Below are 25,533 nucleotides of genomic sequence, written 5' to 3'. Positions count from 1 at the left end.
ATACACACACATATACACGCCTCGAACGCCAATCGCTCGACGTTCGCTTAGTGCATTAGAGTAGTAAAGTGAACTTTATTTTGCTGTGATCGAAAAAATCGACTTAAACAAAAAAAAACAAATCAGCAAATCATTGTCTGTAATAACACCTTTGCGGAATGAATTTGCGAAGTTTTGGTCTTGTGTGCTGGTGACAATAATTAATCAAATGGTGCAAAGTTAATACATTTTATAGAAGACAAAAGAAACCACACACGCATTACAAACGGTTTTGCACGATACACACACAAAGTTGAATTACTATTGCAAACACACGATTATTATGTTTTCCTTTTTTTTTCTTTAACGTTTGAATATAATTTAGACAATTTAAGTTTAAAAAAAAACGCATTAGAAGAACGCATCTCGGTTATCAGTGTTTCTAAGTGAGAACGGGTTTTTTTTTGTGGCAATTTGTGGCATAAAGGTTATACATTAGAGATGGTGCGTCAAAACAGCCTTCCTCAGTGTTGTCACTACAGGTGTTAATATAATATGTATATAGGTAGGGAATTGTAGTAAAGAAGTAGAAGGGAAAAATGCATAATTATAGCTTTAATTATCTGCCGACAGCTCGTTGATGTTGTTGTTAATCTCGAGCACCTGCTGCACGAACTCGACGTCGTGTACGGAACGGGCCAGATCGACCATCAGATCGATCAGGTCGCCGAGCTTCATGCGCAACTGGGGGGCCAAATTTTGCAGATGGGCCAGTACCGGGTCAGGAATCTGTTGAGAGAAGACACCACATACGGTTAGTTTATGTACAATTCAAACTCAAATTCGTTGGTAAATTTTATGATGATTATAAGTCCCACTCCTATACCCGAGCATAGGTTTGAGAAGGGCGGAAATTATTATTATTGATGTTTTAAACTCTCATCTTTCATAGACAAAATAAATCGAAAAGTGGTGCTTGTAATACCACCACATTGTTGCCGGGACACAACTGTCCCATAATTATTATACATAGACATAGACATAGTTCCGTGACAGGGAATATTAATATCCCTGAATGTGACCACGTACATACACCAGAGGATGATTGTCACAATGGCTTACCAGACTTAGAGAAAATGGATCCTTAAGGTACCCAATAATTGTCCGGTTAGAACAGAGAATTCCTTCTCCTCTGATAAATCAAACACGGAATCCATGGTGTATCTGCTCTGCGTGTACAGTAAATATGGACGTCAGGATCGGGAACTATTCCCTCCCCAAAATGAATCGTGGTCTGACACACTATCCTCTGCTCTGTCGATATCCATTGTAAGATAACTAAGCATAACAGAGGACGATGTACGTGGACCACATCTGAATACTAGTCGTATAATACGCGGTTTTCCAATCGTTATGATCTTACTATTTGACCACTAATTGCCAAGGAATAGGATAGTTGAACAAAAAGATTGATCTCACAAGACAATATTGATCCAGGAAGATTTCCTTCCTAAACTCCAAGGGTATTTTCGATAGACTCTGACACAGAATTTTTGAATAATGATCTCTGAGTTCTGTTTGTTAAACAATTTTTGAACCAATCGAGTTCCCACCACACAATAACCAAGGGCCTTAACATTGTCTCAAATGCTCTTTTTAGATCCAAAACAAAAACAGAAATTATCGATTATTTCTGTTCCATTAACATTACCTTTTCCGGATCATTGAACAGGGAGAACATGAACTTCTGCTTCACCTGTGCAGCGTTAGCGTTGTCGTAAAACAGTGTCACCTGCGCATCGTGTGGATTCGGTACGACCGGGAAGTACAGTCCGGCACACACTCGCCCCTTAGCGTCACGGGCCAACAGTGAGCGGAAGTTGTACACCAGGTTACGTCGCACGGTTACATCGATTGCCGTACGGTACGGTCGTGCAATGTACACCAGCGACTGTTCGTACTGTTGCTTTCCACCACGTGTCATGCGCTCGGTCCAGGTGACGTAGTCACTGCTTTCTTCGTGCAGTGCGTAGCTATATTCGCGCTTGCAGTGCGGTTCATCAGACTGCGTGAACCAGCCGGTGTGCGGGTACTTTTGGTCCTTCATAACGGTGACGGCACGTGCCACGTGGTAGCCAGGATCGAGTAGTAGCACTCCTTCCCGTCCGCCGACCACGATCTTCATCGCTACCATAGCGTGTTCCTTCTCGAGCGTGGACCCCGCATACTCGATGCCATTCTCCTCGCAGTGCTGTATGTACGAATCCGACTCGTCTAACGCTTCCTCGCACGATACCAGATAGAACAGACGTGCAATGTCCGGATGATGTTCTGCGATTCTGTTGTGAATGGAAGAAATGAAATTTATTAGCAATCAGCTCAGCATCCCATAAACAGGCCTGACCAGACGTACTGTATTTAAAGTGACAGTCCCTTTATGTTTTAACCAACAGTTAATGTTCCGCTATATCCGTGAATATTCCCAGTTTGTGAATATTCCCAAATTATGGATTTTAGTTTGGGATTTTGCGGAATTACTCCCAAATCGACAGCGATGTTGATTACTCCGGAGTAAACTCTGCATTACCATGGAGTAAACTCAGAATTTCCTCCGAAATATACTCCGGTTTTGTATTTGTATCTTGTGAATTCTCATCTTCCATAAAATATCCCATGGATAGTTGTTTTTTTTTAAATATATGTCCTGTTTTTTCATCAACTTCGTCTAGTCAGCCTACCCATAAGCGATTAACGGCACCAACTTACCTTGCGACTATTTCCATTCCCAAACTAACGCACATATGGTGCCGACGGTTGATCGGGATGGTATAGTGTTGGAAGTGTTGCTTCAGCTCACCGCGGCCGTGACGGTGAGCGGCCCGGTAGGCCCTGTAAAAATCCACAAAATTGTTCGCCGTGTTGTAGTGCGTCTCCTCGAGCATTCGCTGCAGCTTCGTCTCAATCAGACCGACCAGGTCCTCGTACTGCCACAGCTTGTCCACCACGAACGGGGTGACCGAGCGGGTGGACCACTTCGGCAGTGGTAACGGTTGCCGGATCGGCCACGGACCGTTCGTTTGATCGAACGCGCCCAAATTGTAGCTATCACCATCGTCCGCAATCCAGGGGCGGCTACCACGGCCGGCCGGCTGGCGACCGACGGCGGCAGGGCCATCCTCACTGGACGCGATCCCGGCGGCGGCGGCCAGTTCGGTCTCGACCGTACCATCTTCAGCAGCGTCAGCAGCAACGGTAGTTGCTGTGCCGTTGATGCTCTGGTGCTGAGTGCTCGGTACGGTGCGGTGAACCGACGGCTGCGGCCGCGATGGTGGTGCTGCTTCCTCGCTGGTAGTCACATCGTGTCTGTGACTGTCCGGTTCGGTCAATCGTCGGGCAGATTGACCGCCGGCGGTCCCATGGTCCTCCCGAACCACGGGCAGTAGTTCGTTCCGCACGGTTCCGAGTCAGCTTGGCCACTCGTTGCCCCAGCGGCCAACGGTCGGTACGTACGCGCCATCTTGACGTTCAACGCTCGCTATTTTAACGGTGCTTCTCGCGCAGCTAAGATCGTTCCGGCCCTGCTTGCCAGCCAGGCCCGGTTCGTCCCCTTTTATAAACGATGGTTTTTCACGCTCTACATTTTTTTTCGGGATGGAAAAGAATGAAAAAAAAAAAACAGATTAAAATGTAGAATTCCTGTTTCGATTCCGCTTAACAAGCAAAAAATGGCTGGCGCTGGCGACTAGTAAAAGCTCTCAAAGCTCCCAGTTTCGATCGCTACTTGACTTAGATAATTAAAGCTCTCCTTCCGATTGCTCGAACGCATCATTACAGTCACGAGCAGAATAAATGTTGCACTTCTACGTGTACTTGCTGTTAATTTGTAACTTTCACCTTTTTTTTAATTTTCTCATTGCTTTTAGAGACTTTGTTCCTTTAGGGAATCTTTCATATCTAAGGATTTTTTTTTTTTATATTTAACGCCAAGATGGATATTTTATTTCTACAAGTGGTTTTCTGAATAGTATTTAAGTTCATTTAAATATTTGAACTGTTAAAATAACTAGTTTTCTACTATTTTGATGAACACTGTACCAAACAATGCTCTTTCGATAAGGGTTTCTACTCTTTGTTTGGTTCGCTCTCTTTCTCCCTTCATTCAATTTTCCAGAGAGAGAGAGAGACATTATACGAAGGAATACACGTAGTAAAATTTTAGCGAAAAAAAGGCCATAAACACGAACCAAAACAACGCGCCAGCTGTTGGCAAACACGCCACATTGCGCGTCTTTCTCGTTGAGCAAATTGCTGCTGGTGCGTTGCCACGCGGAGCGCATGCTTCGTTGTTCGCAATTACGAACGAACGAACGAACAACAAAAAAACCCGCTCGCCAGATAAGGGCCCCAGTGCAAGAGAAACACACATTCATGCGTGCCATGGGATGGATATGGCGGCTTGAATGTCATTTCGTCACGTGTCGTGTATAGAAAAAGGTACAGCCAAAGCAGCAAATGAAGGTGTATTCCACCCGTTCCAAACATTATTCCTTGGGTGTTCGTTAGAGAGCAAATGTGTGTCTCTAATTAATCAGTAATTTCTGCTTTCCCGTATATAGAGCAGCGAATTGTAAAGTAAACAACGGGTTATACCGTTACAAACAGTGCAGATTGCTCGCAATTACACCGAGAGAGAGAGAGGGAGATTGGTATTTAGGGGGCTAATAGTAACAGAGAAACCTTCATTTGCCAACCCTGGAACCCTGGCCACCATATTGTATCGGATCACCATTAGCGACAGGCGACAAGCGACGGGAAAGGAGGACAAAGTCCACATCAACTTGTTAAGCAAGTCTGATAGTTATGGGTCGTCATCGACGTCGTCGTGGCATGTTTTCTGGCGTGATGAATCATGATACCACGTCCAACCTCCCATATCTTTGCATGTTGTTGGCATGTGTGTGTGTACATTTTTTCCTCCACATTTTTTCTTGTACTTCACAATAACATCGGCCAAGACATCCGGATGCGTCATGTGCTGTGCGTGATGATAATAGTTCGCAGCACAAAAACAAACCCCCTTAGCAACAAAACCGTTCTGGGGAAGCTTTTGGAGTGACATAATTTCCAAAAACAAATTGAAAAAAATAGGTCACTGACTTTGCTGCCTGACTCAAGGGTGCAAGAAGCCTCGAGTGGACGAATGTCTTGCACCAGAATTCTAATGACCTTCAAAGTCAATCAAAACAAGTCGCGAGCAGCAGCAGCAGCAGCATGATTGAAGTTGGGTGCACTGGCTCGGGGCACATTCAAACATTGAGTTCAGGGAAATCGACAATCCAATTCTGGCGTGTTTTGTGCGATTAATTCAATTACCAGCCGCTTTCGGGGGAGCTTTATCCAATTACCGAGCTTACACTCTAACTAACGACATCCGGTAGAGCTTTTTTTTTCTGTGACGCACTGTAATGGATTAATCGTTCGAAAATGGAGGACCTTCCTGGACCTGTTTCTTACTTTCTATTTATGTAAAATAATTTAATGCATATTTTATTAAAATTAAATCCATATTTAGCGAAACTTACCCATACAACGGCCTAAGCCCCAGTGAGAAAAAGTTTCCTTTCGGCCACCTTTAGCACGAAAGTGATAACTGTTGGACCGTAACTCGTTCAAGGTTTCCTGACGTCTGTGAGGCGAACAACGAATGGCAGAATAACGTACCGTATTTGGCGTACGATCACGTCTCGCCCGTTCTTTTTTTTTTTGTATAGTGTCCTTCCTTTCTAGAGGATGCAAGGATATTGGCTTTGTGCACAAGAACTATGCGAGTCCTTTTTCTCTGCTGATGATTTACAATTTCGGTTTTCTCTTCTTCGTCAAAATAACGCGATTAAATACGGGATTAAACATAAAGGACAGAGAGATGATGGGGTGGCGCGACAACACACACACACACACACCCACACTGGTTACGGGAAAAAACACTCTCCACGGATCACTTTCACGATTTTTGGGGTTGCGTTTTTAGCGCTCCGTAGTCCACCGTGTGGCGTACATTGACGCTGCTTGGGTTTGGGCTGGTAGGCCTCCACTGGATTCGAGCACTACCAGGAAAGGAACTATCACTTTAAGCACGGTTTTCTAGAGATCCGATAGCGTCACTTGATGCCGAATAACACACACACACTTGGTTAGATCTTGTGAAGATCAGTCCGAGAGGAATGCGCCGCTCTGCTGTGGTTACAAAACACCCGATCGATTCAATCGCTCGAATGCGATTGCTTTGTTTTCGTTCGCGGAAGCGAAGGCATTTATAAAGCCGCGAGTTCAATGTGCGCGGGGCGTAACACAACACACACACACACACCGAGGCAAAGTTCTATTGGTATGGTCGGCTCGGTGTCTTTTTCACTCCTTATCGCGCTGCGCTGTGTGTCCGTCCTGCTCGCTCCGTTTCGGGGTTGTGCGGTAGGTTTAAGCCACCTTACTTAAGCCCTTTTATACTCACACACGCACAAACCAGTATCGTACGGCAAGCTGTTTAAAGTGAAAAAGAAACAAAACAAATTGCATGTGAGTGAGCGAGATCAGCGACAATGTTTTGAACTGCAGGGGTAAAAGAAAAGTGGGCAAAGTAAACAAATGAGATCTGGATCAGCGGCAGCAGGAAAATAGGTGTGTGTGTGTGTACGGGGTTGGGGGTAGGAATGGTAAGGGCAAAAAAAGAAAAAAAACAATTGGTACCTTTGCTTTCACCAGATGAGAAAAAAGAGAGGAGAACGATACAGAAAGGTTAATGATGCTGCGCAGGAAAACAATGGGAAGATGCCAAAAATGAACAAATGTACAGTTGACAACAGAAGGAATGGACAGATAAATCGTCTTCAAATATTACATGCTGTAAGCGGGTAAAAAGAAATGTTTATTTTTATCATTACGACCATTTTGCTAGAAATCGTCTAAACGGACAATTCTAGACAGTGATGGGCGACAGAATAAGCCCACCAAATTTGTTTTAATAATGTAAAGCGAGGCTATAATGCCGATATTCGAGGAATCAGTTTAGTTTTTTTTAATTTATCAATATATCAACTAGAACAACCCAACAGAACTTTTGACTGGTTGTGGATATTTTGAACACTTTTATTTTACTTGACAGTTATTGAGTAATCTAAAGCTAGCTAAAATCGAGTTCTTGTTTGCTTCTGAATATTTTTTTTTTCGTATTACTTTAACAGGGATTTTTATGGTGAATAACTTGTGTGCTATTCAATCGAGTTTGGTTAAATTATTTTTTGAATATTTATTATGAGAATTATTTTCAACGCAAATCAGGATAACGAATTTTCCTTTTTTCTCGAATTTTCAACGAATATTCCTAGCCATTTTTGTAAATGAAGTTGAACTGAGAAAACGTTCCAAAAAATCATTAAATCGATTCTAGTCTCGTTTTGCCATTTTAATGATAATATGGCCGAAGCAAGTAAGGCCATAAAATAAGACTATTTATCAGTTTTAAAATTCGAATAAAAAAATAGTTTTGAGCATCTACTTTTTACATTTTTCAACACTAAAATTGGTTGTATTTAACAATAAATGGGTAATTTTTTTCTGTTTTAAATTTAAAAAAATCTATTTTCAAGTTTTAAAATCTTATGCATTTTTTATAAACTTATGGGCGAAAATAAAATTACTATAGAGAGTTCAGATGCTTTTGAGCATTCTTCTTATACTAGGTAAAGGTGTACCTGGAAGAAGAATCGAAAGCAGAACTTTGAAAATCGCATACCAATTGTCTATACAGTGCATATGAACGAAGCCCTAAGGTTTACACAATTCTAGTTGATATTTCAAATCAATTAGAATTTTTTAAATTTACTCTAAGAGAGATCTGGGAGCTAATACAACTATCGAAAGCATTAAGATAAGTCATGAATGAATATTATAATATTCTTATTCTTTTGTCCGTCACTGTAACTGTTATTGCAAGTTCTTCGATAAAATGATTTAAGAAAAGAATGAAGTAAGGGCGTGTTGAGCACAAGATCAGCTAGAAGATCATTTCTCGACTTACAGAAGATCTGTTTTTCTAGTGCCTTTTATCATCTGTTTGACCTTAAAGACTTCCCTGATCAAACGATCGTACCTTCAAAGGTAATTGTTTACACGAAAATTGTCCTTTACCGTGATCTTTTGCATTGTGAGGCCACATTTGCAAAAGTAACTGCGTATTAAACCTTTAATTAGCTGCCTTTTGATGATCTTCTGCATACAATACAACAAAAACAAAAAAAAAAAAAGAACGAAAACACAGTTTTTGCGCCGTGTGTGCATAATATTTTGTCATGTAAAATGTCGTCTTTGCTATATTTTTGGCATGAATGGGCGGTACGTGCGACAGTAGCCAAGCCAAACAAGAAACAGTTGTTACAATTCCCTTCCCACCTTCTGGGGAGGGTCTATGTAAGACCATACAAACACACACACACACACACACACACAATACCGCGTGCCAACAACCGCAACAGTGTAGTGCTCGACTGTAATGGCTTTTTGTTTGGCGGATCTCGGTTAAAGCGTTTAATTGCGCACCAGCAATTTGCAATAACTGGGCCACCACCCGATTGCGCCTTCACATGACATTCGCCGCCGAGGCACGCAATTGTGTCCTTCGGAAATAGGAGAAGAATTTGATCAGATTAGCATGCTTGATTCCACTACTGCTGCCGCCACCGCCGCCGCTACACGTTTTGCTGCCATGAGTCTTCTCTCCGGCTTGTTTGACAAGAAGGCGCATAAACACGCACCTCGCAGCACGTGGCTCACGTGGATCCGTCACAGTTCAATCATGAATCTATGCCAGTGGGGGGAGGGGTCAATAGGTTGGCAAAAGCAGCTAGTAGCGTACCTTGCCGAATGTGCCTTTTATACCATCTGAAGGCGGCATCCGTTTTGGGGGTGTGGAATTTTCCACTCTCTTTCGCAGCCGGAGGAAGAAAGGCCTCTTTGGGTTACTTGAAGAGTCGTCGTTTGATAAGATTGTAGAGGATTGATGGAATTAGTTGGATGTGACACACGTTCCAGTTGTTTGTCTATTGTTTATTCGGTTGTACTGTTGCTGACGCACTTCACACAACTACACTCTCGCGATGGTCACATGATCACGCGATGCAGTTTTTGTTGGTGACGTGAACATAAATACATTATGAAATTCCTTCTCAACACTGGTGTGCTGTGCGGCTTTGTTGTGCACAGTGTACTTGGCGGTAATCAGAAACTGAAACCCGCGAGGGGCCTCTGGGTGAGGGACCCGGACACGAGTCTCTTTCTTCTACAAGCACGTGTTGTTCATCCTACACGAAGGTCAGCAGAGACGCGCGGTGTCTTGCTCTTGGTGGTAGCGATTCATCATGATGCTGATCTAAATATTGTCGGAATTGCTCAATGGACAGAAAGCAACACTTGCAGCTGTGCTGAGCGAATGAATACGCTTGTTTATTTACATGCTTGTCTTTATTGCTAGAGGAAACGTGAAGCAGCGGCAGCTGTATTAAGCGCTCTTGTGCACTATCACAACAGATAAAGATAGTGTTAGTATGCATGACAACCCATTTCCGACCGACCGACATCTTGTACTCCAGCAATCATCAACATAACCAGCGTGATAAAGCACGATAAGAGATAGAAATGGAAATGTGTCTGAATGTCCCAAAACAAAATATAAATTCCAGTCCGAGGCGGAATATTCCACACAAAACCACAAAACCGCCAGTGAAAAGACGGCAGCAAAACTTTCCATTTACACTGATAAAAACAAATCCCCAATCTGGTTGCATCAATTGTCAGCTCGGTGGGTGATAAATGGGGAGGATGCCATGCACGACAGAACACGACTAAACGCAGTGAACAAGCCAAAATGTCAGCAAGATTAACATCAGCTCTCAAAATGTGTTAACAATTGGTCGCAATGGACCGATTTTTAACAGAAGCCGAGTGACACTAAGCCTCTCGTTTGTCATATGTTGGTGAGAGTGTCGTGAATATCGGCCAGTTACTTGACAACTGCGGGAGAGGCGTCCGAAACTTAGACTTGGACTAGCTTTAAACGTCCAAAAAAATAAAACGTCATTTTTTATAAATTTTAATACTTCTTCTTGGCCTGCTCAGGATTGAACACGTCGACATGGCCAGGTCGCCAATCAGTTTCCAGGAAACTCGGTATTGGGTTGCAGTCCTCCAACCACGGCTTCATCCGATCTCTAATAGGTTTGACGCCACTTGATCCAACCAACGAGATCGCCCTTGCTTCTCCACACCTCGCGCAGAACGGGTCACTGACGAGCACCTTCTTGGTGGGGCATGAATCTTGCACCGTCGAATAGCTCAGCTAGCTCGTGGTTCATTCTCCTTCGCCACACGTCCTTAGCACCCGCCGTTCGAAAATGGCGAGTCCGTTAGCATAGTCCAGGAATCGTGTCCGTAGAAGGCTACCAGACACATCAAGGTGCGGCAAATCGTACATTTTGTGTGATGTTGGAGTCTTCTGGATCGCAGGAGGTTCCTCTACCACCGAGTCGGGCTCTATCATGGTCAGAGCCTCCGGCAAGCAGATATTTAGTCTTCGTCGCAATGATGCTAAATCCAATTCTATTGGCCTCGCGTTTCAATCGGGTGTAAGCCTCGCACACCGTCGCCGTTGTCCGTTCGATAATGTCGATGCCATCCGCGAAGCCAAGGAATTGGAGAGATCGTGTGAGAGCGTTCAGAGCGTTGTTGAACAAACAAATTTTAATAATTGTTTGTAAACCACTTTGAATACGAATGAAGCTGGCTTAAAACTTTAAAACCGATCCCATATCACAAGCGTGACAAGGCAGACGGTTCCTTATCGTTTAAATTGTTTAGCCTATACTACAATTGACACGTAAATACTTCCTCTGTTTCGCTTGGTGCTCTAAGAAACAGGCCCTTTTTGTTTTTTTTTTGTCAGTCTTCTTCTAATAATCTCCTTCCCGAGGCGAACCTACCTTCAGGATGACATCAGCAGCAGAGAGCATCAGATTCAAATGAGTCAATTTAGCTCTCGCTCGGAATAAACTGATGCTTTTCATGGTGGATCATGATGGTCTTGCATTAGCCTGCTGATAAGTGTCTCCGTCATATGATCCTCTTCGTATGTGAGAACTAGTGAGCGCTAATCGCTTGAACAAATAGCACCGTTTACGCTTTCGCGATGGCTTCCCTTTGGTTGTGAGTATTGTCACATCGGTCCACACTTCAAGAGGTCTCGTTAAGTGTTAAAAATATTTGTTTTTTTTTTTTACCGTTTCTGCTACAGTTTGTTGCTCGCTCTGTGTTGTTACACCTCATCCACCGATGCGAAGAGTCCGGTGACAAAGTTCCACTACGACTACCATCGCATAGAGGAAACGCATCAGGCGTGGAAGTGTTGGAAAGAAGGTTACCGACCAGCAACCTCGGACAAGATTCACGATTCTGGCAATGGAACTGCTGCAGAAATTGAGCGTATCTTGCGTTTCGACCAGTCCAATACGGTCCTTTTCCTATTTACCAGCAATTCGATCAATCTTAACCTTCACACAACGTTCCAAATCGAACGCAACAAGCTCGTTCGTCTCTCGCTGGACAATGCAGGATTGGAGCGATTGGAGCTAGCTTTCACTGGTCGCGATAATGATTGCCGTCTGGCTGAGCTGTCAGTGCCGCGCAATAGGCTGGCCGCTCTTCCTTCCGGAATAGAGCGTTTAACCGCCCTAAGAAAGTTTGACTTTAGCTACAATCTGTTGGAGGAGTTCAACTTGGATCGGTTAGCGAATGCGGCTGGATTGAAGCAACTACTGCTAGCACACAACCGGCTGGAGAGTTTTCGATCATCGGTACAGACAAGCTTCGGCTCGCTACATAAGCTGGATTTATCGAACAATCGATTAAGAACGCTTGATTCGACGTACTGGAGTATGCCACAGCTGGAAACGTTCCAGGTCGATAATAATCGTCATCTGACGACGATTGTTGGTTGGACGCGGAATCGATTTCCGCTGGTGAAAGGATTCGATCCAGCCGGTACGAACAATTGGAATCAAACGTGGCTGAAATCGGTACAGTAGAGTGAGTCTTCTCGATGGTAGAAGATTAAGGATTAGATCAAAATCATCAAATCAGCATGCAAAAGATCGCTGCTTTGATTGACCGTGTGCAGTAGATAAGCAGCATGAAAGTCTTTTGGAACTCTTAACCAGCCTTTAAGTAGCTGTGAAGAGTAAAGTGCAAACACAGGTGATTGCGTATCGCAATCCTACTCCAAGTAACTTTAATTGAAAAATTTTGAATAATTTGGACGGGAGAAATGAATTTTCATGTTTAGAATGATTATGTGTGTTATATGCCAAATAAATTCCTTTATTCATTTGAACTTTATCACTGTGGCAGTCGTTATAATCATAAGTTTATAAAGTAAATCATTACTACTTGGTATCGATGTAAACATTTACTGGATTGTATGGAATTGGTATGTGATTGTAGGTAATGATCCAGGAACGCTTTCCTATGTGGTCATCGGAACCAGCGGCGAGTTTTAACGTCAGCAAAAAAGCAGCTGCTAAAGGTCTCGAGCTGCATAAGGGGAGCGTCCTCCTTTTAGAGGGGCCCGTGCTAGCTCCATTTACCAAACATACCCTCTCCCCCCCCTGCCCCTCTTCCTTCTGCCGCTCACAAGACCAGGACAACCACTGGAGGGCCCCAGGTCCCACTATCGCGCTTAGGGGCAAAATGCGCCACAGATTGAGACAATAAAATATCAAAGAGGTGAGATTGACAAAATCAACCAACTCAGGCACCATCAAGGCAAATTTGTATTCACAAAACGCTTAGTAGTGATTATTAAGGCAATTTTTACCTAGACATGCCATCAAGGACGCAGCACTACTTGAAATCGATCGACATTTACAGCCCAACTAGCATAGAACGTTAACTACCATTGGATGATGAGAGGCTGCTAACGATTAGTATTAGCGTAACAGCAAACATTTGGCAGCTGCGGTCGCTTGGAACGCTTTAAACGATTCCTTTTTTAATAAAGCTCATACGACTCTTTAAACGGATTGTCCCGGAGTCGGGTTGGTCCGAGAAAAAGAATCCGAGGACGACCTGTGAACGCAACGAAGTTCGGATCGATTCCAATCCAATGAGTCGAACTCGCATATGCTTTGCTGCTACCCGCTGGTCGACTCGAAATCGTTGGTATTGGGAATACGATCCGAAACGCTTATGGATGGCTCCGACCCGGGTAAGTTCGGTCTTGTCGTGTCACTTATCACCAATGTCGTGCAAAATGCACTGCTGACACAGCTTAAAAGCTCTTTAAAGCTCAATTTTCCTCTGAAATAACTTCAAAGTGTGATCGCGGTACGGTTTTGTTTTCTTAAGCAATTTTTGAGAAGCTACAAAATTTATATTCTTTGTTTCTGGCTGTTTCCTAAATCAATTCTCGATACTTGGCATACCTTGGCTGAATTTCACTCGATACACTGCTTTTACTTCTTTGTTGAAAGGGCTTTGTACCTCGGAAAAACAAGCGAAAAATATCGATTAAGCAAACCTGTTTTTCCCCTTCCTTTCCTAAGTACCATAGTCCATTCTTTTATAACCGCTTTTTTCGCTTTACATAATTGCCAACCCAAAACTGCCGTCAAGACATTTGCCATAGCGCGCGCGTTGTGCGCGCCGTTTAAAAATACTCATCCTCAACAATTGCGACGCCCTGCTCCCAGCAGTAGGACGAGATTTCGGCATGACGCGATGTGTGTATTGGCATGAAGCGCTGGGCAAAAGCAAAACATATTGTCCCTATTGCTAGAACGGTGCAACTAGAACACAGGAGGGGAAGGCCTTGTGTGCAAGTGGAGCATAAAACGCGACATACTGCAGTGTGATTTCTGCACAACTGCAGCTAACGAACCTCAACTAACGAGACGACGACTGCATTCCGATCGATAAATAGGACGGAAACAGCAGCACATCGTTCCCCGTCGTTCTAGAGTGGATGGGTTTTTGCTGGGAAGGGTGCGGAAACTAGCACGAAGGTTAATGACTCTTCGGTATGACGGTATTTTGAAAAAGGGCTTGAAATGATAATGAAGCTCGTGGGAGCTAAAAAAAAAAACAACTCCATTCAATAGAGGACACAGCTGCCTGTCGTGGGAGGTGTTTGATCGATACGTGCGCTGAAGGACATTTAGGAGATATATTTATATTTACCTTCGATTGGTTGAATTTTTCCGCCGCAATTGATTATGCTGCACTTCCCAAATGCCCTTCCAAAGGGACTCGCCTCGAAGAGGTGGTCGAAGTACAAGTACAACAAACGAAAATGGAGGACAGCAAGTAGCTTGAACAACGCTCAGTTTGGCACTTTAATGTTTATTGATATTTTTAACGTAAAATATTAAATCACAATTAAAATAAACCAGAAGCACTATCAACGGTTCCACCATCTTCGCTGCTACCATTGCCTTCACACACCGCCACTAACGACGTCTAATAAACTGGTACTGGAGGGGAACAAAAGGAAGTTTGGGGTCTCCCTTTTCTGTGTGTCCTCGTACTACTACTGTTTGACGCTTGTACACTTTGATACTTTACTCACAAAAAAAAAAAGAAAAAACAACGCTGAAGAACTAATCGATAGCACCTCGAGTGTGTCCTCGATTTTCCCTTTGTTGATTTTGCACCAAAAGAGACGAAAAAAATTACACACCGCACAAGGAACAAAAGTGAAATGCCGTTCCTGGTGTCGTTTTTTGAAAAGCCAATTGGAGTTAAAACACAGGACTGGACCCCCTCCCTTTCTGTGGTCCGCCAACGTTCGGGGGAGTTAGGCTTGCCCAAGTACTAGTATGCACTGCTTGTCTGTGTCTTCCTTTTTTTCACTGGCTCTAGAAAAAGGGGACAAAACAAAAAAAAAAACCAAGCCCTAGACTATATGTTCGTGTTGGGTAGGTTTTACGAGCAAAACGCCCTGCTGGCGCTGCTGCCTGAGAGAGACTGAATTTTCCTTCTACCCATAACAGACATGCCAAGTCGGGACGAGTGTGGACGGAAAAATCGTTTTGGCTTCTGTATTGCGTTGAGTCGTCGTTCGATCCGACTCTCTCTCTCTCTCTCTCTCTCTCTCTCTCTCTCTCTCTCTCTCAAGCTGATGTAATGAAAATGTCCATTTTTCCTTTCACACATACTCTCGCGCGCTTTCGGTCTCTTTTTTCCGACTATTTTCTCCGAATCGAGCCAAACAAAACGCGGTGTGTTGTTGAGGAAAAACGGTGCGCTCATCTCGTGTTCCTGCCTCGTGTTTCTTCTGCGTGATGGCGTTTTTTTTTTTCGCCGATAAGCATGCGCCACTACCAGTTGCCATGGGGAGGCAACACCACAAAAACGCGTGGTTAGTCATCGTCTGTACAATGTCTGTAGGATGCCAACGCGTGCGATAGTTAACGGGGATCGTCCTCGTACACACCAAAAGCTGGTTAGCTTCTGTTTATTCATTTTTGTTCGGTGCGCGAGAGATAAAAATAAACTCATCATCTCGTATCACGTTGTGGAGGCACAGCCAGCTGCGCCCGGTGATTACGTGGGAAAAGGAATCCTTATCAGGTGTGGGAGGCGTGTGTGGGCAGGCGATATGGCGTGTAATGACGCAATCCGGGGTCGACTGTAGCTTTCCGATGTATGGTTTCAATCTACTAGATGAAAGGTGGGCCACCAAACGGTCGCCCACCGGGTAAAGGTCAGGCTGTAGGGCTGTAACGGGAATGGCCTGGTGCTGTTTGGCTGATGAATTGTTCTGCACGCTTGAGGTGCTTAATCAGGCAGGACCTCTATTACGTTGGTAGTTTGGAGGAAGTTCGAGTTCGAGCTTGTTACGTAAAATAAAGTTTATTAGTAAGATGGATTCCACAACAACATTGGCGTTTGGGTGTTTTAGCAATCAGTCGTACGTAATAGTATAATTGCTACTAATGTATAGCTGCTCATCGAATATGCTTATTAATGGAATAATCTAACTGATTGGCTGGTGTCGGGATGGCGCGTTAGTTTGATATGATCGGTATTAAAACCCTTTTAAAGAGTTCCCCAGACTGACTACTCAGCTCTGGGTAAAATCAAGTTTAGGAAGCCAGGAATGATATCGAGGATGTTGCATTAAAAAAATAATAAAAGTTGTTTACTGTAAATATATCATTGATTGTCACATTCTAATATGAATAAAATAAATATTTACAGGGTTTCGATCCATTCACTTAGAATCACCTAGGGAAATGTTTCAAATAGTTTAATATTGCAAGCTAGTGGTAGATTTTTTCAAATTTTTATTGTTATGGCGGTTATTGATTTTTTGTTGTTGAAATTCATTGTAGATTCACGGTTCCATTAGTGCGTTGCAAACCTCCCCTAACTGGATGTTAGATTCCTTATATGATTAAACAGCAACCGCCAATAATATTGGACCACTTTTATGTATGATTTGATGAATTCAAACAACTTCTCCAACTAATTCGCGTGTTATATCTTTCCAAATGATAATTATACGGTTTGCTGAGGTAAACAAACGATGGGATAAGATTATATGTTTTGCCTGTTTAACAGGGAATAGCCAAACGCTCGCCAGAAATTCCATATCTGGATGCAAAAATCCACAGTTGAGTAACAAATTTCCCTTAGCTGAATGTGAAATTCCTCTATATGATCGCAAAGTTCCACTATCAATTTGTAGTACTAAAATATTGATTGTTTCCAAAGTTAAACTATACGAATCAAAACTCGGCAAAGAAAGTAATAAATTTTCTTTTCTTGGCTTGACGACCTTCTAGGTCACCCCGGCCATCGAATGGCTAACTAGACTTGCCGATACAACGTAGTTGGATAGGCAGTTCTCATAACTGCACCATGCTTGAATCACTGCAATAGTTAAGCGATGCAACTAGGACGATTTAACTGAAAAAAATATTTTTAAAAAATGTGGTAGTAAGCTTAATTTTTTTTTTCAATTTCGTGACATAAAGTAAGTAGAAGAGAAAATAAAGCATATTATTAATCTATAACTTATAGCACCTTCCAAAAATCGTCAGCGGAACGTTCCGTTCCTGTACATTTAAAAAGAGAACTACTAATCCGATCCGCTTGCATGTCCATCACTACCTGGCTCGCGTTTGACGTTCAGACAGTAAACAAAGTATAACGTAAACAAACGCCTTCGCGCGGAGACTGCTGAAAAATGGAAGGAATATCAATAATTTAAACGAAATCCATCGGAATTTGGGCTATGTTTTCCGATGGAACGTGTTGATTCCGAAGCGACCGTTTCATCATCCAGCACGTGTGGTGTGACCGTGTTACAGTACTTATTGCAGAACGAATCAACCGGATCGATCGTTGAAGGTTTACCCAGTAGTGTGAACACCACTTCAACCGCACTGGGAGTAGATTCTTCTGTGCGAGTTTATTCCTGCACTCATCCCGGTTGCAAGAAGCTGTACTTAAATGAGCATCATTTAAAAGCGCACGAAAAGTATCACGGTGGAGATGTTCCGAGCTATCGCGAGCAGGCTTTGTCGAAGGTGAATGGCAGTAAGGAAGAAGGAGATAAGGAACAACAAAGTGGTTTGCGGTTTTTGCTAGAAAATTATCTTACAGAGCATGTAGGGAAAGGTCAGCATCAATCTGGTATTATTGTAGAGGAAGAACTCGTGGAGGATCAAGCGAAGGAAGCAGATGACGATGAGCATGAATTAATTCAGTATGATGGAGATGATGGAGTAGAGGAAGAAACGCAGCATCGTTCTGATGTTGAATTCGATGATTTGGTAATCGAACATGAAGACGGATCGGATAATGAAGAGGAGTATATAGTTGAACCGCACTCGCAACCAGATTCCCTCATACATTTCGATTACGACGATGATGATGATGATGATGAGGAGGAGGAGGAGGAGGATAATTCATTAGAGGACACGAAACAGCTCACATACTCCAGCAAAGATCGCAAATATCCCTGCACGTGGCCTGGGTGTAATAAAACGTACATCAAAGTATCACACCTGAAAGTCCACCAACGATCGCACACGGGCGAACTTCCCTTCGGATGTAGCTGGACGGGATGTCGGCAACGCTTTGCCCGGTCGGAAACGCTTAACCGACATCTGGTGACACACACGAGCGATCGCAATCACAACTGTCGGTGGTGCGAGAAACGATTCTTCCGGCGGGATCATTTGCTGGCGCACGTGCGACGACACAATCTGCCCAATAGCGAGATTCAACAACTTTTCCCAGGGATAAAGCTAACGAAAAAGGACTCGAAACGGATGGAAGAACCGTTGATGGTTGATGGTCCATCGAGGGAGAAATGTTTTAGCAAAGATAATGCTTCTAAACCGATCGTTCCCGATCCGGACCCCCGACGAACGTTCCGATGTTCGTATGAAGGCTGCACCAAAAGCTACACACGCCAAAGTCATTTAAAAGCGCACGAACTGTTACACACCGGTACGCTCCCGTTTCGCTGTCCATGGCAAAACTGTGAGGCGGCCTTTGCACGGTCATACGAGCTCTCACGCCATCGCCGGATGCATTCTGGCGAGCGGAAGTTTGTGTGTCACATCTGTCAGCAGGCATTCATACGTAGCGATCACCTGTCGAGCCACGTTAAAAGGCACACGTTTCAGGCGGTACGAGTTGAGCACTGTGGCGAGGATGTGCGGGTTAAGCTGAAGGTGAAATAATGTGTTCAAAGTACGAAAGAGATGCAATTTTAATTTATATAGGAATGATAGTCAGAAGCACTTTGGAAGAAAGTGAAGAAGCATTGTGATGAAAAAGCTGGCAATGGAACACACATAATTGTTAAGTCTTCCAGTTTTTAAGCCTTTTTGTCATTTGATTGTAAAAACACTTCATTTGATAATTTTGTATAATATATTTTAATATTTATAATTTATTTAAATTTTAACGGATTAGTGCTGGATTTTGTAAAAATAGTAAATAAAGAAAGGAAGCAAAAGTTAATTTAAAATATCCTCTGCATGATGTTCTGACAGGTGTCGAATGAGAGGAATCTTTAGAAGTTTGAAAGATATCACAAATATTCCTCTGATTACATCTGCGTTGATCTGTTCAATTTTGCCGTTCTGCTAGACAAATGTCCGCCTTTGTTGATTTTGGAGCAGTACCACCAAGGCCGTGTGTAGGCAATAATCGTTAATGAAGTAGAACGTGATTCACCCAAGATGAGACAAGCAAACTGAATGTGCGAACAAGTAGGGTTGGGCAAGATGACGCTATGACTCTCTGCTGTTCGCACACGCAAAATCGTGACCATTTTTGGGCTGGTTTTATTGTATTTTTGCTACGTACTATGTACACATCTGAAGTGCTAATAGGAAATGTCTGTAGTTGAGGATATATCACAGACTTTGTGCACTTATCTTAATAAACTTAATCTCTTGATTCTATGATCTTCTATCGTTGCCTTGGTGTGAAGCAAAACGTGTCTCGAAAATAAGTCTTTTTATGAGTTTTGGGTAACTGGCAACGAAGAGGCACAAGACTCGTTCAACCGCCCTTAATTTGTTCTGATCAAGGGAAGAGAAACTATTTTCCTCTTTTAACTTCAGCAGAATGAGTTAAAATAGGCGTGTATTTTCTAAAAATGATCCTTTACATGCAATTAATTGTACCTTTAACGACCACGATGTACGTTTCGACTAGCACCATGCTTTAATTTATCTATGACTATATCTTCTTCAATTTCTTGGACTTGTCAAGGTTGAGCACGACGTGTTGACATGACCAGGCGACTCCATCCGATCCAATCATCGAGGTCGTTGCGCACTTTTGCGCTGACGAGCACCTTCCTGGTGGGGCTTGAGTTCGGTATTTTAAACACTTGTCTCAGGCATCGTATCCTTCCGGGGACTTTTACTACCATCATGACTGCGCCGCCAAGAAGCTCAGCTAGTCTGTGGTCCATTCTCTTTCTCCACACGCTCTGATTGGACGCATTTCAGAGAGGCGAATATAGTCTCTAAGATTCAAAGCCTCTATAAATGAACGAAAAAAAATTGGAGACATTGCGAAAGATGTTTCCTAGCACCTATCGTTCGGTTTGCCTGATCAATTTGTCATTGAATTTCGCTGTTTTCAGCGAAGCAAGGTAATAGAACTCCTCTACGATCTCGTAATCGTCGTCGTCGTCAGCCAGCAGGAAATTTCTCTTCTTCCCTCCTCATCGATCCCTTATCCATTCCTATCGTCCTCGTGTTTCAGTCGGGTGTACGCCTCGCACACAACCGCATATCCTTTGATGTCGATGTCACCAGTAAAGTGGAAAGAGAAAAGAACTGGTGGTCGATTTTTCCTCCAACAAATCCAGTTTGGAAGCTTCTGACGAAACCTATTTCGTATTTCTATTTCTCGCCAGGATCTTATAGCCGACATTAGGGACTGTGATGACACAAAACTTAGCATAGTTCACCCTGTCGCAATTTAAGTACACTTGAAGTATATGACACCTAGTATCTACTCGTCCGGTAGTTTTTCCTGGTCACAAATCCTTACGATAAGCTGTTCCATGATGGCGGAAAGGCTCTCCGAACATTCTCACTTGTTACATTTCAGCTGTTTAATAGTTCTGATAATTTATTCTAGGGATGGTGGGATCATTGCTTCGTCGGCATTCTGAGATTAGTAGATTCAGATTTGTGATAAGACCATCATGATCAGGCGTATTAATTATTTATTTTATTATTAAGTACCACGGCCGTATTGTCAGGCGCATTGATTGTTTTCACAATAAACTAAATAAAAACTCGAAATGATTTTTTTGAGTTTTATTCATTTAAATATTTTTTTAGTTTATTAATAGAGGCTTTGAATGAGTCTCTGAGACTACATTCGGCTATCATAAATGGGTGGTTGGAAACTCATCTTTCATATTTAAAATAATTGCTGTATAAGCGAAGTAAGTACACTATTTGTACATGTTTATCAGCTTTGCTGGTACAGTTTTATATAACCGTTAAATTATATCACATATTTTATAAATTTTCTTTCTCCAAACTATTTACTAAACTCTATCGATTTTTTAAATTATACAACTCATTAGTTAAGCGTTAAGAAAATAAGCATATCAGGGATTCTGAAACATTAATGTGATATTCGGATCACTCGGTACCCGTCAGGTAATACCTATTGCGCTATGACGACCGTTTTTCGTTCCTTCTGCATCGTTTTCACCTTGACCTCTTCTTCTTGGATTACTTGGATTACCTGTTACTAGAAGGTCTGACAAGCCATCAAATGGATAGTTGGATTGCTAGTTTCCTCACACTATGGGGTAACGGTAAGGATGGGATTTGAACCCCGTTTTTGCCGTGCGAAGAACGACGGCACTGAAGTCACTATCTGCGGACAGCCCCGTATTATACTACAGTTTAATAAGGTAAAAAATAATTTCAGACCTAGCTTTTTAAAGTAAAAAAAAAAAAAAATCAACTTCTCTTTATAATTAAAAATTTTATCTCATAAACAAGTTGTTTCTAACTTCGTAAAATTCAAAAACACCTTAATACTGCATGTGGTCAACATCAATGTTAATGATGTCCTTTTCCTACCCCCTCCCGGATAAGATCAGCTCAAAATGGACACCTGCGCGATGTTTTTTGTAAATGGGGGAGAGGTAAACCAGACTAGCCAGTGAAGGACGAGTTTCCATCATCGCTTCAAATGCCAAGGGAGCGTAAAGCACAGAAGAGCAGAGAGTAAAAATCATTCCCGCGCATTTGTTGTGGCTCTCCGTCGACGCTCTTGCAAGTTTCTGTGTTGTGACGCCGGAAACGACTGCTTTCCCTTCCATCCCTCACCCCTTGTTTTGGTATTTTATTTTGTATTTGTTACTTTCTTCGATGCAGTTCTCTCACCAGGGCCCTGACACGATCGAGTTTTCTTAAGAAAAATAAGGTGGAAAACACTTTTCCTCTCTCTCGTACTCTACGATACTCGAACACTTCCATACAAACCGGTCTGCTCACTTCGGACTTCGAAGTATAACGGACCGGAACTGTTTACTACGCGAAGCACAACTAACCGCACCCTCGCCCAACGGCCAAGTGTTTGAACGGGAAACTCGGCGTATGGTTCTGTTTGTGCTGGCCTCGCTCGCTCTCGATTTACACATTACACAGAACCCCCGCCGTCTCACAAAGAATCCTCCAGCTTCCGCCACGTGTTTGCCTTTGATTTACTCGGTCGGTCGGTCGTTCGTTCGCTTGCTTGCTCGCTCGCTCCGCCATGAATCATCGCACGGTGGTGGAAAACCATACAAGTGGAATGGCAGGCAGTAACCCACCTCCATCTCCCCCACCAAAACCAGCTGACGGCATCAACGACGCCGCCGTCATCACTGCCGTTCTTTTTTTTCTGCTCCTTTTCTGTTTTGTCGCCATGAGGACCACTTCGGTGTAGACGGTCCCGGACCAACCGAACCAGTCTGGATCATTCGCTTCCTCCGTGCAGTGTGCCGTGTGAGTGAGTGTGCCGACGAGCACCACCGACGATACGATTATCGAAATTATTCACGCGATATAGAAACGACCGGGAGGGAAATGTGTTTATCGCGGAATTATGACTCCAGCGGTGCATTCTAGCAAAAGGGGTGCGTTTTGGTAGTGAAATTATTAAATATTTAATTTACACCAATAATTGTGATTGAAGTTGCAACAGTGTGTGGGGTGAACAAAAAAAAAAAAAGGAAATACAATTCGAGAAGGTAAAACAAGACAACGCTTTATCTTCGAACCGGCATCGCAACAGGGAGGGAGAGAGCAAGGTTGGAAAATCGATTTCTAAACGTGGGTGAATCGTGGGTAGGGAAAATAGGAGAGTGAGACCAGTGGACAGGGTCCTTTCAATTCCTGCCGCCCATCATTGACCGGCAGTGTGTGGTCAGTTGTGATGTTGTGTAGTTGAGTGGATAATAATGAAGTAGAAAAGTGAAAAACCATTACAAAACACGCTCGTAAGTGTATGTGAGTAAATATTTAAATAGTTGACACATTAAAAGGGAATGATTTCACTGGAAATAAGAAATATAATTTACACATAAAAATCAAAAGAATTTTTAAATGTTAAACAAATGTACAAACATAAAGGATAATGAGGAAAAAGGTGAAAAAAATATATAATTAAAAATTTTGACTAATAAAAAAAGAAACAATAAAAGAAACAAATATTTTAAACTAAAAAATAAAATCAGAAAAGCATCAAAATGTAATGAAAAAATAGTAAAACTCATCGAAAGTGAAGAGAGCATGTAAACAGGCGCCATTGATAAATAATCTGCTTTCGAAGAGCAGCAAAAGAGAACGATGATTATGGCGTGCATTATGGCAGTTGGTGCTGCTGCTGCTGCTGCTGCTGCTGTTATCTGACTTTTCCCACTATTTAGGGTGCACAGCGTACCATCGTGTGTACATTGGGCAGTGACTGGTGATCGTAATTCAGTTCCCGTGTCGGTGGTGTTCCGTTCCTATTGAGTTCCGCACTTGCCGGCCGTTTAACGACGATTAATTGAAACTAATTCGCCTTCGGCATGTAGTTGAACGATGACGATGATACGATGCGTCGTACCACGATCGAACTCACTGTTGTGCTGGTGGTTCAACCGAATGGAGCAACAATTTGGTTCTGCTATCGGTGTACCGAGAGGGAATGAAATTTAAATAAAATCGTATCTTCCGTAGGCAAAAAGTTGTTAATTATCTATAAAGAGTGTGCTTCCGTGTTATCAATAAGCGTTTGCTAGTGATTATTGTGTCCATTTTGTAGCAGTAAGTGAACGAGAAAATTCGATCATTTTCCACTGCACACGTGTGCGTTGAAAAACGAGTGGGCCGACAATATTTCGCGCCGCCATTAAAATGTAAACCGATCGATACTTGCCGATCGAATAGTTAAACGAGCCTGTGTGCGTTCGTGTGCGCGTTCGTGCGCGCGTCCAACGGTTGATTGCAAATTTTGCAGACACGCACCCTCCCCGAACGGTGGGTGGGTCGGGTGGTGAGTGATGGTTGTAAAGGGTGGCAAGTAGTGGTGGTGATGGTGGTGACGCACACAATACGACCCAGAATCAGTCGGGTGTATCGCTGTAAACTGTAAACTTTGCCGGTCGCCGGATTCTTCGGTGCAAGGTTCTCGCCGACCGTACGTGTGTGTGTGTCTGTGCTGTTGAAGAAGGTAAATTACTATTGACCTAAGAAAATGAGAGCTTGGGAGAGAGAGGGAAGCACGGAAAAATGCGTTTTCGGTTGCAAGTTGACCCTGGCACGTTGCACTTGCCCCAGATATTGGTTAGGCTTGTGTGGCTTGTGTGTCGCTGTTTGATTCACTACTTTAAAGGGTAGAAGCATGCTATTGACATTCAGTTTCAGTCGCGATCGATCTCGAAAATAGCCGTATTGGGAAACCATTTAGCGATAAATAATGATGATGATGATGATCACATTAGACAAACAAAGATGCGAACGATGAGAACGGGAAGCTAGTGATTGTTTTTGTAAATTCCTTCCCTTCCAACAGGAAGAGTTGCTTCCGTAATCCGGCTTTTTATGAGATGGGTGGGAAGATTTTTTATTTGTACGATCAGTGCACATTTTTATCTACAAGCTGCCCTGCTCGCTAGCGATAAAATTGTGCTATTGCTGATAGACGAGCGTTGTGTTGCGTTGGAGATATGCAAAGTATGCATTCCTAATGCAAACAATAATCGCTCCCAGCTGCTTATGAGCGATGAGTAATCGGTGCGAAAGGAATGTTTAAACATATGGTGTAATGGCGGTTTTCAAAGAATGATTCAATGGGTGTATGATGATTTTTTTATATTGAGTAATCTTTATCTTCGTAAGGTAACTTAAATTCAAATTTTATTGGAATTGGGAAGGACCACCCCCTTGGTAGAGGCAACAGTGGTGCCTGTCTTCCTTCGGACCATTTCCTCGTAGTGAGCAATCTAGAAAGCCATTCGATCATCAAGCTCGACATGTCCTAGTAGGACATAATTAATAATATCTAATTCAATATAATTTAATCCTAATAAATAATGATGGAAGTGTCGTGGTACCAACCTTTGATGTCCAGGAAAAATGGAGCGTGGAAAATATAGACTAAATGGTAGAACTGATAAAAGGTCTTTAAACTCTTCTTCTTGCTTACATTAGCAAGGCCTCGGAGGCCTTCAAGGGAACGGTCCTGGAGGGATTTGATCATCGATACTGTCGTGCAAACTCGCGAAGAAAAAAAAAATTATATAAATCAAAATATTCAAAATAATCGTTAAATGGCTTGTCGAATTGTATCATTTATTCAAAGTAGTGCTGGGTAAATCCTATTTTTTTTCGGTGTAATTACTACAGAGTAACTCCGGAGCAATTACTCAGGACTAATCGGGAGTTTATTCCGGAGTAATGAAGAGCTAAATCCGGAGTA

The 25,533-nt window shown here is 42.8% G+C and overlaps 4 protein-coding genes across 4 annotated transcripts in view; 3 read left to right on the top strand and 1 right to left on the bottom strand.

The window, feature by feature from the left end:
* The window catches only part of LOC126568590 (probable prefoldin subunit 6), a 263,741-nt gene that overhangs the window by 87,816 nt on the left and 150,392 nt on the right, over positions 1-25,533 (top strand). The gene's annotated exons all lie outside the window — the stretch shown is intronic.
* Positions 544-3,123, bottom strand: LOC126568502 (uncharacterized). Its single transcript, XM_050224991.1, has 3 exons — positions 2,746-3,123; positions 1,691-2,318; positions 544-768 (listed from the first exon to the last, which is right to left on the bottom strand). Exons 1-3 carry the CDS (start codon positions 2,919-2,921, stop codon positions 595-597), a joined length of 978 nt encoding a protein of 325 aa, XP_050080948.1. The 5' UTR covers positions 2,922-3,123; the 3' UTR covers positions 544-594.
* On the top strand, positions 11,213-12,107 carry LOC126559932 (uncharacterized). The gene is made up of 2 exons (XM_050216095.1): positions 11,213-11,229; positions 11,318-12,107. Exons 1-2 carry the CDS (start codon positions 11,213-11,215, stop codon positions 12,105-12,107), a joined length of 807 nt encoding a protein of 268 aa, XP_050072052.1.
* Positions 17,328-18,792, top strand: LOC126568181 (Kruppel-like factor 2). Its single transcript, XM_050224620.1, has one exon. The coding sequence runs from the start codon at positions 17,328-17,330 to the stop codon at positions 18,774-18,776; it is 1,449 nt and encodes a 482-aa protein (XP_050080577.1). The 3' UTR covers positions 18,777-18,792.

The sequence above is a fragment of the Anopheles maculipalpis genome, chromosome 2RL, assembly GCF_943734695.1.
Source record: "Anopheles maculipalpis chromosome 2RL, idAnoMacuDA_375_x, whole genome shotgun sequence".
Lineage (NCBI taxonomy): Eukaryota > Metazoa > Arthropoda > Insecta > Diptera > Culicidae > Anopheles > Anopheles maculipalpis.
The sequence above is the reverse complement of the archived record's forward strand: the minus strand, read 5'-3'. Positions and strand labels throughout refer to the sequence as shown.

Excerpts from the sequence above, each read along its gene's own strand:
- LOC126568502 (XM_050224991.1), bottom strand. The coding sequence starts at position 2,921 with ATGCTCGAGGAGACGCACTACAACACGGCGAACAATTTTGTGGATTTT. Across the intron at positions 2,319-2,745 it reads GGAATGGAAATAGTCGCAAG|AATCGCAGAACATCATCCGG; the intron begins GTAAGTTGGTGC and ends CATTCACAACAG. Across the intron at positions 769-1,690 it reads TGTTCAATGATCCGGAAAAG|ATTCCTGACCCGGTACTGGC; the intron begins GTAATGTTAATG and ends TTCTCTCAACAG.
- LOC126568181 (XM_050224620.1), top strand. The coding sequence starts at position 17,328 with ATGGAACGTGTTGATTCCGAAGCGACCGTTTCATCATCCAGCACGTGT.